This window comes from Miscanthus floridulus, chromosome 3 (genome assembly GCF_019320115.1).
Source record: "Miscanthus floridulus cultivar M001 chromosome 3, ASM1932011v1, whole genome shotgun sequence".
In the NCBI taxonomy this organism is placed as follows: Eukaryota; Viridiplantae; Streptophyta; class Magnoliopsida; order Poales; family Poaceae; genus Miscanthus; species Miscanthus floridulus.
This window is the reverse complement of record NC_089582.1, coordinates 68051702-68064088: the sequence shown is the minus strand read 5'-3', so window position 1 is coordinate 68064088 and position 12387 is coordinate 68051702. Positions and strand designations below refer to the sequence as shown.

Genomic DNA, 12387 nt, shown 5'->3' with positions numbered 1-12387 from the left:
AACTAGCTCTAGGTAGCTCCTATGAATGCCTAAGATCCTTTGGAGCAAACTTCATTCACATATGATCGAGAGTTGGAAGTGAATGGAGGGTCAAATACTGACTGGACGCTGGCTCCGGTGCGACCGAACACTGGCCGCAGGGTCCGCTCAGTTCATTTGACCGTGAAGAACATGTCTGGTGTGACCGGACGCTAGAAGGTCATGTGATGGATGCTGAGGGCCAGCGTCCGGTCGACTCCAGTAAGGGTCCAGACTTGAGAAAGTGCGACCGGACACGTCCGGTCAATGGCAACCGGACCCTGAGTATTCAGCGTCCGATCGTTTACAGTAAGCATCCAAGAGCGACCGGACGTGTCCGGTCAGTACTGACCGGACCCTGACTGTGTCCGGTCATCACTTGAAAACTATTCGCGGGTTGAACTGACCGAAGCGTCCGGTCAAAACGATCGGAGCGTCCGGTCACCCCGCAGAAGCTCATAACGGTTCGTTTTTTAGGCTGCCTTATAAATAGAAGCTCCACTCATGAGTGGAGTCACTTTTGCTCATTCCAACAGCTGAGAAACACGTTTGTGAGTGCCAAAAAGAGTAAGGTCCTAGTGAGGTGTTTGTGATTTGAGAATCCAAGAGAGTAGCCTCGCTAGCAAATCAAGAGTAGCAAAGTGTGCATCCATCTTCTCATTAGGCTTCGCGTGGTCAAGTGAGAGTTCGTGCTTGTTACTCTTGGTGATCGCCATCACCTAGACGACTTGGTGGTGATTGGGAGTTTGGTGTTCACCCGGCGGAGCTTGTGGGTGACCCAACTCAAGTTGTGAGCAGCTTTGGGTGATTCGCCGTGATGGAGTGTCGAAGAATCAACCCGTAGAGAGCACTTGATCCTTACGCGGATCAAGGGGGAGCTACACCCTTGTGTGGGTGCTCCAACAAGGACTAGTGGGGAGTGGCGACTCTCTGATACCTCGGCAAAACATCATCGTGTTCCTTTCTCTCTCTATTTACTTTGAGCACTTACTTTGAGTATTTACTTTGAGTATTTACTTTGAGCAATTCAATACTTGTTTTACATCCATAGAATTGCTTGCTAGAGTAAGTTTGGAACATAGGTTGCGAGGTTGTTGTGCATTAGTTTGATATAAACACTTTTCTAGGCACAAGGGGTTAATTGGGCTATCCGTAGGATTTGATTATTGCAAGAGATTTAGAATTAGCCCAATTCACCCCCCCTCTTGGGCATCTTGATCCTTTTAGTAGCAGTACCTGGAGTTTGTTCAGATAAACCTTGAAGTGTCTGGACATCACCATTACCAACTGGTACTGCTTCTTGATGGCTGGTACCGAATTGATTAGTCCCTTGAGTCGATGGATCTGGAATGTTGTAACAAGTCAATCCAACCTGACCAACTGGAATCCCCCCCTCTTGGGCATCTTGATCCTTTCAGTAGCAGTACCTGGAGTTTGTTCAGATAAACCTTGAAGTGTCTGGACATCACCATTACCAACTGGTACTGCTTCTTGATGGCTGGTACCGACTTGATTAGTCCCTTGAGTTGACGGATCTGGAATGTTGTAACAAGTCAATCCAACCTGACCAACTGGAATCCCTTGAATCGCCTCTTTCATGGCGTTGTGAAATGCATCAATGAAAGCTTCATTGCGGCTTGATATGGCATCACGAATAGATTTGTCTATGGCTTCTGTAAAGAAACGCTTGTCTTCAGCTTCGACTGTATCTATCTGCCCGTGTAGTAGAACTCTTAGTAGTGGAAATTTCTGAATAATTGTGCTATCACGTGTTTTGGTGTAGGACAACAATCACTTCTTCTAAAATTCTTCTGTAGCTTTGCTGATGGTATCCTTATCTTCATCAGGTAGGTCTTCATAGTGTACCATAAGGATGTTGCCGTTGTTGTGAGTCACCATGACGATTGTGGTGTCCCACCGGGCGTGCTAGAAACATGTGTCGACACAGAATTTTTGCCTCCGTGCCGAGGACACACGCAGCAAGATGGAAGGGTCCGCTCGATGGAGCAGATCTGCCTGGCTTCAGCACAAGGGTGATCGATCCTGCACAATCCTCCCAAGACATGCCAGTCAATTTGACCCTGCAATTGATAAGAAGAGAAAGCTTATCAGTAATTAAGGGCAGAACGTGCCGGTGTTGCCAGACAGTCCTGAATGTGCGGCTCTGAGAGCCGATATGAGAGGAAATCGACTAAATAGCCAATCCTAGCATGTTCACAAGAATGAATTGATTAAAGCTCATGGGGTTGTATAAGAAGGATCGGTTATCATTCAGGATAAATGTTATTTAAGCAAATATTAATCAATGACAATAAGATATCAATGATGATTGGTTTATACTGAGCCAATGATTATAAGTAACCGAACTCCTTTTATTTAAAGAAACAACTCAACACCTCTTAACCATTTAATAAAGGTAAATCTAATGAACATGTTAGATCTCATCTATCGCCATGACTAGTGGGGCATGAGGCAGAATAATGCAGGCCGTAGAAACAACAATAGACTCGACGACCCTAACTCATTACTAATATTAGTGGAGCATGAGGCAGAATCATGCAGGCCATAATACCATAACAAGATCATGGGGCTAACGCATCTTTCAACTTATCTCTACTTCAATGATCTCGTAATGTGAACTGTTCGTGAAAGCATTCGATATCGGCTAAGCAGCCGATTCAGGCATAGCGCACAGTTAAGGTCATGCCTTCTCAGGAACAGGTCTACTAACTGACGATCCCCCCTCCACGGTGCCAACAGTGGGGTGAGAGGCAGAATCCCACAGGCCATGATGACGGGCCATGGAACAGTTTTCATTAACTAATAGATCTACTCAAGATCAGACATGCCTTAACCGCACGCTATGCACGATTAAGATTAATGCAAAACAGCCGATAAAAAAACATAACTCATCGCTTAAGATGTAGGTTAGATCAGTTTTAGATTAGCAAACGATGAGTTGAACAAGATATAAGGCTGATCCAGATCAATCTCAATCGGGCAGAGTGATATTGCTGTAATTAGATAGACAATGAAAGCAATAAGTAATATCGGTAAGTTAATGAATCTACCAAAGATTGTCATACTAAGCTAGAGCTGATAACTTGACCTTGATCTAATTCAAGCAGTGGGGTGTGAGGCAGAATCACACATGCCATACTTGGATTAGACAAGAATCGATAACTAGCCTATACCAGAGTCGCAGTGGGGGTCGACCGGATCGATGCAGCTATACGAACAGAGGTATAAACCATGACGGTACTTACAAACAAGCAGTGGAGGTCAACTGGATCGATGCAGCTGTACTCGCTGAAGAACTCGCCGAGATCTACTCTACTCCTACTCCTAAGGGGTGGCCGGAGCTAAAAAAGTAATTGACTTTGTATTTGATTGATTGTTGTCTTACAATAGCCGGGGTTTGGTATTTATACCCAGAGCCTAAAAACGAATCCTACTCGAGTATGACTTAATACAATTCTTTGGCATGAAGGAAATATTCCTATCTTGAGACAACCTGGACTCTAATCTTTCCCCTTTTGTAGAGTCCGATATGTATCTTCTTAGCGCCAATCATATCCTGTCATCGTTATCTGCTGACATCATTCGAAGAGAATGGATCCAGTGTTGCATTCGATCCAGCAGATATCAATCTTTACTCTATCGATTCCTTGATTGGCATAATTCTGAAAGCCCACGAGTTCCCACGCTCTTCTCTCAAATTTTGGTGTAAACAGTTGTAATCTTGATTGTTTGGGACAGGTAGTTTACCGTTTGGCGATACCTTGTACACAACATCCCAACCCTGAAGACGGTCTATAGTTTGGCACAGGCATGAGAGATAATAAACTTGCGTTGCCTATTGAGCCACAATATAAACATCATCTCCTGGTAAGACGGATGATTATCGAATTTCGACTAGCCCAAGATTAGGGGTCCGCCTCACTACTTCAGGATCAAACCAATGGCATTTGAATATAACGGGATTAAGAGGTTTGTAACCATGAAACATGAGTTCGTATATTTCTTTAATTCTTCCGTGATACTCAACCCCATCTAAGCCTTGCGCAAAAACTCCGGTATTTGTGGTTCGTCGATTGGGCCGACTCGCTCGTGGCTTGTTGTGTGAAAGCGATATCCATTCACCAAGTGTCACGCGCTCCTTTAACCCTTGCAAATGCTGTCCAAAAAACGTGGATAATTCGAAATAGATACGGTTATAGATATGCAAAGATCTGTATATTTTCAACCGTATCTCTTTTGAACAGGAGACGCCTAGCTAGGTTACGTGATATACGAACATGATATGGAAAGAGGGGTGTAGGATGCCTCACCTTGCTATCCTACAAAACGACGAGTCGAGGACGGTGGGGAATGATCCTTGCAATAGCCTCTCCTGCAACAAATGAACATAATAGTGTCAATTGTAAATTTCGGCAGCACCTCCCCTGCATGGTGAACGGGGATGCTCGTGGACTGTGGATTGAATTGCTAACGCTTTCAATTTCACTACGGCTTTTAACCAAGCGCGCCCCTTTAGCAAAAAAAAAAAAGAGAACTGTAGGAAACTGTGGGAGTGGGGAAAATACAGGGTCCAGTGAACTGAATTTGCATCGTATATCATGGTTCAGACATATCTCTGAACTGAACTACCCTGATAATTAAATTGATCCGTTACATAACTTGTGTCATATTACAGATATATTGTCTTTTATTTTAACTGTCACGGGTCCAGCATGTGAGATGTTGCATCCTAAACAAACCAGAGGCTCTAGTGGTATCGCTAGTCTGAATGTAGTCTTAACACTGTAAACACCAGAACGAAATGCCAGTTTTGTCCACATTTACGTCCTGCTTCAGCCGATTCTTTTTTTTAAATGTCCCATTACTGTGTGTGTTTGTGTGACCAGGGGAGGTGCAAGATTGTCTCAGTATAAGTGAAGATGAGTACAGGAAGACCATCAAAGTAAATGTGATAACACCTTGGTTTCTTGTGAAGGCGATCACAAAGCGATTCCAGGATACAAAATCTCGTGGATCTATTGTGTTCTTGACTCAGATTATTGGTGCTGAGAGAGGGTTATATCCAGGTGCTGCAGCATATGGTACATGCTTAGGAGCTATTCACCAATTGGTCCGAGTAAGTATCCTTGTCTACTACTTGGACATGTGCCCTTTCTATATGCTTATTATGCTGACAGCTGCTGTTCTGTCCAAATAAAACCCTGAAACTGATCATGTTGCAATGCTAAAAATTCCACATTGAAATGATCAACAAAGTTTGGACAAGTCAACTCTCATATGTCTGAGTTTTAGGATTTGGCTCCCAGCTGCATGGCATGCTGACCTCAAGTGACACCAGCAGCGTTGCACTGCATGCATGCTGAATTGCTCCCAACCCAAGCTATTGTCTGGAGTGTCACTTTAGCAAATAATCTCATATATATACTCAAATGGCAGTCAGCTTGGCTGTACTGCCAGTAGATTTTTTGGGGTCCCAACAAGAACTGTCCAAGTAGAGGAAGGGAACAAGGGATCCAATGGAACACCAGCTACTACATCTATCATTGGTCATCTGCCATCCGGAGATAAAAATTTTCTTGCATGCATTTTCAGTTCATCACTAACTCATTCAGTTCACTGGGAATTGAAATAGCTTAGGAGTGATTACTAAGTACTACCTCTCAGTGCCATTAGCTAGGATGGTCAAACAGCACTACTGAACTGGCAAGGGTAATAAGTAGCTCGCGTTGAAACGATATGATACAGCAGGAAAGGCGACTAAAATAGTGCTTGTGTGTCGACGAACTAATAATCCATGGTGAACAAGGGATTTGAACAAGGGATGAACATGAAAGAGATGAACAAGGGATTACCTAGGTACTGCGCGGGAGGCCGGGCGCCGGAGCCTGCGTTGTCGGCGCACGGGAGCGGGCGCCGGGTGCGGGACGCCGGGAGCGACGCACCGTGCGAGAGGCGGCGCTGGAGCCGGTGCCTCTGGACGGTGGCGGGGTCGCTCCACGAGGAAGGGGCGGCGGCGGGGTCGCTCGGCGAGGGGCGGACGTCGTCGGGGTCCGTCGGCGAGAGGGTGGACGGCGGCGGGGTTGCTCGGCGAGGGGCGGACGCGGTTGTGAAGGCCCTTACGGCCCTGTGTGGCCTCGACGGCACGGCACCGGTCACAGCCATGTAGGCTCTGCCGATGAAATTGCCAGGGATCACTTCTGTATATTTATGGCACAACATAACTGTCACCTGCTTAACTGGAACGTCAGAGGGCTTAATGACGGGTCGCGGCGAGATACTGTAAATGAGCTGGTTAGGAATACAGGCTCCACCGTTGTCTGTTTACAAGAAACAAAGCTGCAGGCCATCGACCGTAATGTTGTCACACGCACAGTGGGCTCCAAATTTGCTGACTCTTTTGCGGTGCTGCCGGCGGCGCAGACAAGAGGGGGAATCCTGCTCGCTGTAAATCAAGACTTCTTCGACCTTTCTGATGTTGTTCTAACTGCGCATGCCATCACTGCTACCATAACCATGAGGGCGGATGGAATTAAGTGGCAAATTACGGTGGTTTACGGGCCGCAAGGAGATGACGTCAAGCTCCAATTCCTCCAAGAACTGAGAAGCATCCCACCTCCGGACCACAGTAGATGGCTCATCGTTAGAGATTTTAATCTCATATACCAAGCAGAGGACAAAAACAACTCTAATCTTAACCATCGCTTGATGGTTCATTCAAGGCAGCATTTGACCACTTGAGGCTCAAAGAAATCAAGCTAAATGGTCGTCGCTTCACATGGAGCAACGAGCAAGACAACCCAACTCTAACCAGAATCGATAGACTGCTTTGCACCCCGGAATGGGAGCTCATCTTTCCAGCCAGTTTCCTCCATTCGCTGTCGTCCCTCATGTCGGATTACACCCCGCTACTCCTGCAAGGGGAAGTTGACCACTACCGCAACACGTCATTCCGCTTCGAAAATTTTTGGACTAAGGTCGATGGCTTCCATGAAGTTGTCCAGGACGCCTGGAACAAGCCGGTCTACTCCGCGCTGCCTCTCAAGCGCTTGCACATCAAATTGGCACGAGTTGCAAAGGCCATTAAGCGGTGGCACAAAGAAAAAATAGGAGATACCAGACTTCAGCTTGCCATTGTCAAAGAAGTACTTCTGCAGCTAGAATTGGCACAGGAATCCAGAATGCTCATGAGTCAGGAGCTTGACCTCTGTCGACGCCTCAAAACCCGTAGTGTGGGGCTGGCGGCCATTGAAAAATCAAGGATTCGACAAAGATCAAGACTCACGTACATCCGTTGCGGGGACACCAACATAAAATTCTTCCACATTAGAGCCAATGCAAGACAAAGAAAAAACTACATTCATTGCCTTCACACTGAAAGGGGGATGGTGATGGCCCACGAGGAGAAACAGAAAGTGACGGGAGTTTATTTTAGAAGCCACATCGGATCGACAACTCCAAGACCCACAGCCTTCAATTGGCAATCCTTGGGGTACACCGTGCATGACTTGATAGAGCTGGAGGCACCCTTCTCCAAGGAAGAGGTAGAGACCACAATAAAATCCATGTCCTCACACAAAGCTCCAAGCCCGGATGGCTTCACAGGCGCTTTCTTCAAAGGCTGTTGGGAGACCATAAAGGATGATGATGTCGGGTTCATAAACCCGGGGTCCCTCATGGACTGGCTTCCCAACAAAGGCTTGGCCCAACAGACAACGTTGCGAACAACACGCAACTCATGGGCTGGCCCAAACACCTAAACGACAGGCCAGAAGGACAATCCAATCTCTGACCAGAAGGCCTGGCCGAGAAGGAACGACGCCCACTTTCGACTCCGGCCCACCTCTCCGATCGAAAGGCCTCACAAAGGAGGAACAACGCTCACTTCCGACACCGGCCCACCTCCAGATGGCCTCTCCGACCGGAAGGCCTGGCCAAAACACCGCTTCTGACTTCGACCCGCTTCTCTGACCGGGAATGCGCCGAACCCCTTCTTACAGCTCCTCTCCGACTAGCGCAATCAGAGCCGACTGGGACCAACCAACCGGGGATGCCTGCTCAGTAAGGACCAGGAAACGGATGAAGAAAGTAAGGTAGGGCACTCAAGTCAACCGCAATACCGAGGACCGTACCCTGTACACCTAGCGGATAGTACCCTACGACCTTCCTGGCATGACAGAACCCAAGCAGTGTTGTAGGCGCCGATATTTTCCCTATAGTGTTGTGGGCGTTATCAACTCCCATACCAGACAAACACGGTAAGGCTCCCCCACATGCCTCTGACGCATCAACAGTGTTGTGGGCGCCGACATTTACCATACTAGACGAACATGGTAAAACCCCTTACGTGCCTCTAGGTATCAACAGTGTGGTAGGCACCGACATCTGCCATACCTGAAGAAGACGACGTGACCTCCCACATGCATCTGACATTAACAGTGTTATGGGCGCCTACAATCATCCTGTACCCGATAGCGTGGGCAACAAGACTTAGTATACATACACTCTCTCCCTCTCACTTGTAAGGCTATTCCCTCCATCTATAAAAGGGGATGCGCTCTCTCTCAAACAGAGATAGATCAGTTCACTTAGATCAATTCAACACACAGCAACAGAACCACCAGGTTCAAACCACAAGCATAACGCTCAAACACTTAGCACATAGCGGAGCTCCCGTCACTCTTGGCCCCTCAGACCGGAGTCTGACCAGACCTCTTGTACCCTCCATCTTTCTCCCTTCCGTTTGTAACCCCACAGCAAACTTTGAGGACCTGGACTCAGGAATAAAGTCACCGACCGACTCAAACTGGACGTAGGGCATGTTGCCTGAACTAGTATAAGCCCTGTGTCATTGAGTGCTAGGCCACCTCCGATTACAACGTACAACAAAACTACAAATATTTAGGTGTTGGTCACTTTCTGCATCGATAGTTGGCGCCATCTGTGGGGAAGACGCTGTACGTTCACACTTTTGGTCATCGGATGGCCCACTTTTCCGCCACCTTCGCTATGGCGGGCTCAAGCGATACGACTCGCTTTGGCTCTCTGGAGTTTCCCACACTCCCACCTGTGGGGATGTGGGTTCCACCCATCTTCGAGCCATCCCAAGCCTTCCTCTTCGGAAGCCTGGACTTCGTCGCCGACCGGCTCGGTGTACTATGCCTCTACGAGGAGGCACTTGTTCCGGCGCCCATCGGAGGGGTGCCCTCCATCGGCCCCGGGACGCACGATGACTTCAACAACGAGGCGCCTACGCTTCATTCTAAGCAAACTCTCTACTCAAACCCCGCTGTGAGTAATGTGCATACTATTTTTTACTCTTTATTTACTATCTCCCGCCGATTATCCAGAGGGACCGTATTGTCCGCACTGCAAACACCATATGACCGGTTCCCCTATGGCCTCGTGCCCTCGTGGATGCGTACGCTTGAGGGCTCCGAAGGATGCTGGCGCTATCCCCTCTCACATCTGAATTCGTGGGAATTGTGAGCTTTGCTCCCACCACTTTCCACGAACTCCTGGATGACAAGGTTGAGAGCGATGGCTCTAGCATCGACGACATGACACCTAGCCACCGTCCATCCCAGGAGTGCGCTATGGCGGACGCTCCGGAATAGCCGTCGGTGGTTGTGAAGTCTTTGCTGACTCACACCCCTCTAGACCCACGCGTGGGGGCCCTCGCACTCACAGAAGAGCATGTCGAGGAGCTACGATAACAGCGACAGAACCAGCCGCTGCTTGCGCCAGTGCGCTCGATGCAGCACATTGCGCCCTATGCGCATGACCTGGTGAGCAGCTCTCGGGGTCACGCCTGCTAGGTCCAGAACATTGCGCCCTATGAACGAGGGGAATGACCCCCCATAGTTCGCTTGGGCTAGCCAGAACATCACCGCTGCGACAATGCTTCTGCGCGGCGTTCCCGAGCCCATCGACCCCTAGGAGCAGGCGGTCTACCACAACCTCTGGATGCTGGTAGAAGCCACCGCCGTTCAACAAGCAGAAAGCTCCACATCGTGACTCCAACTCGTGCCCTCTCTCCTCACTAGGGGAATGGGGACGCACCAGATGGATCGCTCCATCCGCTCACCGCTACAGCTGCTAATTGTGGCAACCAAGCCAACTTCCGCTCGGAGGTCATCACCTTTGAAGTGGTGGACTTCCCAGGGTCCTACCACGCCATCTAGGGGTGGCCATGCTACGCCAAATTTATGGTAATCCCCAACTATGCCTACCTCAAACTGAAGATGTCGGGACTGAACGGCGTCTTCACTGTGAGCAGCGCCTTCTCACATGCCTTCACATGCGATCGCGAGCATTTCGAGCTCACCACCGTAGTCATCAACTCATCTGAGCTCCTGCAGCTCGGGGAGTCATTGACCCTAGCAGTCCCAGACTACAACAAACCAACCTCCTCAACAGCCTTCCGTCCACTCGAGGAAACCAAGGCGGTGGGGATCGACCCCACTGACCCAACCAAGATGGTGTGGATCAGGACCCATCTTCCTAGCCAAATAAGAATGCGAGCTCGTCGACTTCCTACGCGCCAATCGTGATGTCTTCGCATGGAAGCCATCTAACATTGTAACACCTCGGGTGTTTAAATACTAAAACAGGACATGTCATCATATGCATTGCAAAGCATTTAGTTATATGGAAAACTTTGATATGCATTCACTAAAACAAGTCTACATTTATGTTATGAGTGTTGCCTTGTATGGTTTGAATTGAGTTAAAAATTTGGTTTGGATTTTGAATTTTCAAGAAAACCTTGATTTTTCAGTATTTAAAGCCTACCCTGAAAAACTCATTTCAAAATCTAAGCATATTTTGGGGTTGAGCCTAAAAGCAAAAGTGTAGAGCTTGTCAAGTTATACAAAGTTTGTTTTTGGAGTTTTCAAAGTTGTTTAGAAAAATTTGAAGTAATTTGAAAAGGCGAGATTCTTTAAATGTTCCCTTTTCGAATTCAAATTTGCATTTCAAAATGTAGACCAAAATTGGGTATGGTTATAAAAGCAAAGTTGTAGAACTTTAAATTTTGAACAACTTTTATTTTTGGATATTTTTGAGTTGTTACATAAATTTGGGAGTAATTTGGATTTTTAAATCGAATGGCAGTTTGGTAATTCTGATGAACAGTAACCGCGGAAGCCCACCGTCTACGATCCTCCTTCTGCTTCCAGACGCGACTGTGGCCGTCCTTGGCTTTGCGCTGGCATGGGAAAGGCCCCTGCGTGGCTTCTCTTTGCTTCCTGGCCGTCCTATAAAGCCTGTGCAGTCGTCGTTCTTCGTTTTCCCTTCTCTGTTTTCTCCCGTCGCCATCGCCGCTGCTCTGTCGAGCTTTCACCGTCGATTCAGCGCCGTTGCCGTCCCAGCAAAGCCTGTCCTAGCTTCGCCTGATCCTTGCGCACCCAGCCAGCCAGTTTTGGTCACTTGATTTCATCGGGAACCCCCGTTCGTTGCTCTTCTTCCTCGCGGCCGGCAGCACCGCCGTCGTGAGCGTGTCGCCGTGGCCAGAGCTCTCTGGTGCGTATTTGTCCTTGCTCGGTGTAGCTCCAGCTTTGCCTTGATGCCATGGTGCTTAATACCTTGTTGCTTGGTAGTTTTGTCCACCGCAGTCGCCGGAGCACCGCCACCGTCGACGTTTTGCTCCGCCGTGGTTGCTCAGATCGTCAGCCTGCTTCACCGTTGCTTCTCCAGCCCTGTTCTTTGCTCCATCGAGTTTAGGGTGAGCTACTGGTGCTTCCTGTGCACGTCGAACCACTCATCCATTGCTCTTTTGATCCAGCTTTATGCTCCAGTGCGTTCGGGGTGAGCTCCAGGTTCTTTTCCGAGTTGTTTTTGTGAGCTCCAGGTTCTTTTCCGAGTTGTTTTTGTGAGCTCCAGGTTCTTTTCCGAGTTGTTTTTGTGGGCTCCAGGTTCTTTTCCGAGTTGTTTTTGTGGGCTCCAGGTTCTTTTCCGAGTTGTTTTTATGAGCTCCAGGTTCTTTTCCGAGTTGTTTTTGTGAGCTCCAGGTTCTTTTCCGAGTTGTTTTTGTGAGCTCCAGGTTCTTTTCCGAGTTATTTGTGTGAGCTCCAGGTTCTTTTCCGAGTTGTTTGTGTGAGCTCCAGGTTCTTTTTCCGAGTTGTTTGTGTGAGCTCTAGGTTTTTTTTCCGAGTTGTTTGTGTGACTCCTGGTTCTTTCCGAGTTGTTTGTGTGAGCGGGTGAGTTCAAAATGGAATTTTTCCTTTTTCAGAAATGATTGAATAGTGCTGTAATTTGTTATTTTTGTGTAGATTTATTTAGAGCTCCAAAAATTATGAAAATTTTTGTGTGACCTCTCTGTGATGTATATTATTTAGGAAAAATATTAAA

General features: G+C 47.8%; 2 protein-coding genes across 3 annotated transcripts; one reads left to right on the top strand and one right to left on the bottom strand.

The window, feature by feature from the left end:
* Positions 1-2028: 2028 nt before the first annotated feature.
* On the bottom strand, positions 2029-6236 carry LOC136545924 (uncharacterized). Of its 2 annotated transcripts, none has more exons than XM_066537889.1 (3): positions 5892-6236; positions 4350-4411; positions 2029-2099 (listed from the first exon to the last, which is right to left on the bottom strand). In XM_066537889.1, the coding sequence occupies exons 1-2, from the start codon at positions 6199-6201 to the stop codon at positions 4359-4361; spliced, it is 363 nt and encodes a 120-aa protein (XP_066393986.1). In that variant the 5' UTR covers positions 6202-6236; the 3' UTR covers positions 2029-2099; positions 4350-4358. The 2 variants fall into 2 exon arrangements, with proteins under 2 accessions (XP_066393986.1, XP_066393984.1); XM_066537887.1 differs by lacking the exon at positions 2029-2099 and adding an exon at positions 4073-4195.
* Positions 6237-6246: 10 nt separating this feature from the next.
* On the top strand, positions 6247-10589 carry LOC136543855 (uncharacterized). The gene is made up of 3 exons (XM_066536192.1): positions 6247-6678; positions 6759-7580; positions 10281-10589. Exons 1-3 carry the CDS (start codon positions 6247-6249, stop codon positions 10587-10589), a joined length of 1563 nt encoding a protein of 520 aa, XP_066392289.1.
* The last annotated feature ends 1798 nt before the right edge of the window (positions 10590-12387 follow it).

What these genes read in the sequence shown, in the direction of transcription:
- LOC136545924 (XM_066537889.1), bottom strand. Translation starts at nt 6,201, where the DNA reads ATGGCTGTGACCGGTGCCGTGCCGTCGAGGCCACACAGGGCCGTAAGG. An exon ending in GCCTCCCGCGCAGTACCTAG is followed by an intron (nt 4,412 to 5,891) that starts GTAATCCCTTGT and finishes CATTTGTTGCAG; the next exon opens with GAGAGGCTATTGCAAGGATC.
- LOC136543855 (XM_066536192.1), top strand. Translation starts at nt 6,247, where the DNA reads ATGGCACAACATAACTGTCACCTGCTTAACTGGAACGTCAGAGGGCTT. An exon ending in ACCACAGTAGATGGCTCATC is followed by an intron (nt 6,679 to 6,758) that starts GTTAGAGATTTT and finishes GGTTCATTCAAG; the next exon opens with GCAGCATTTGACCACTTGAG. An exon ending in CACCCTTCTCCAAGGAAGAG is followed by an intron (nt 7,581 to 10,280) that starts GTAGAGACCACA and finishes CTCAAACTGAAG; the next exon opens with ATGTCGGGACTGAACGGCGT.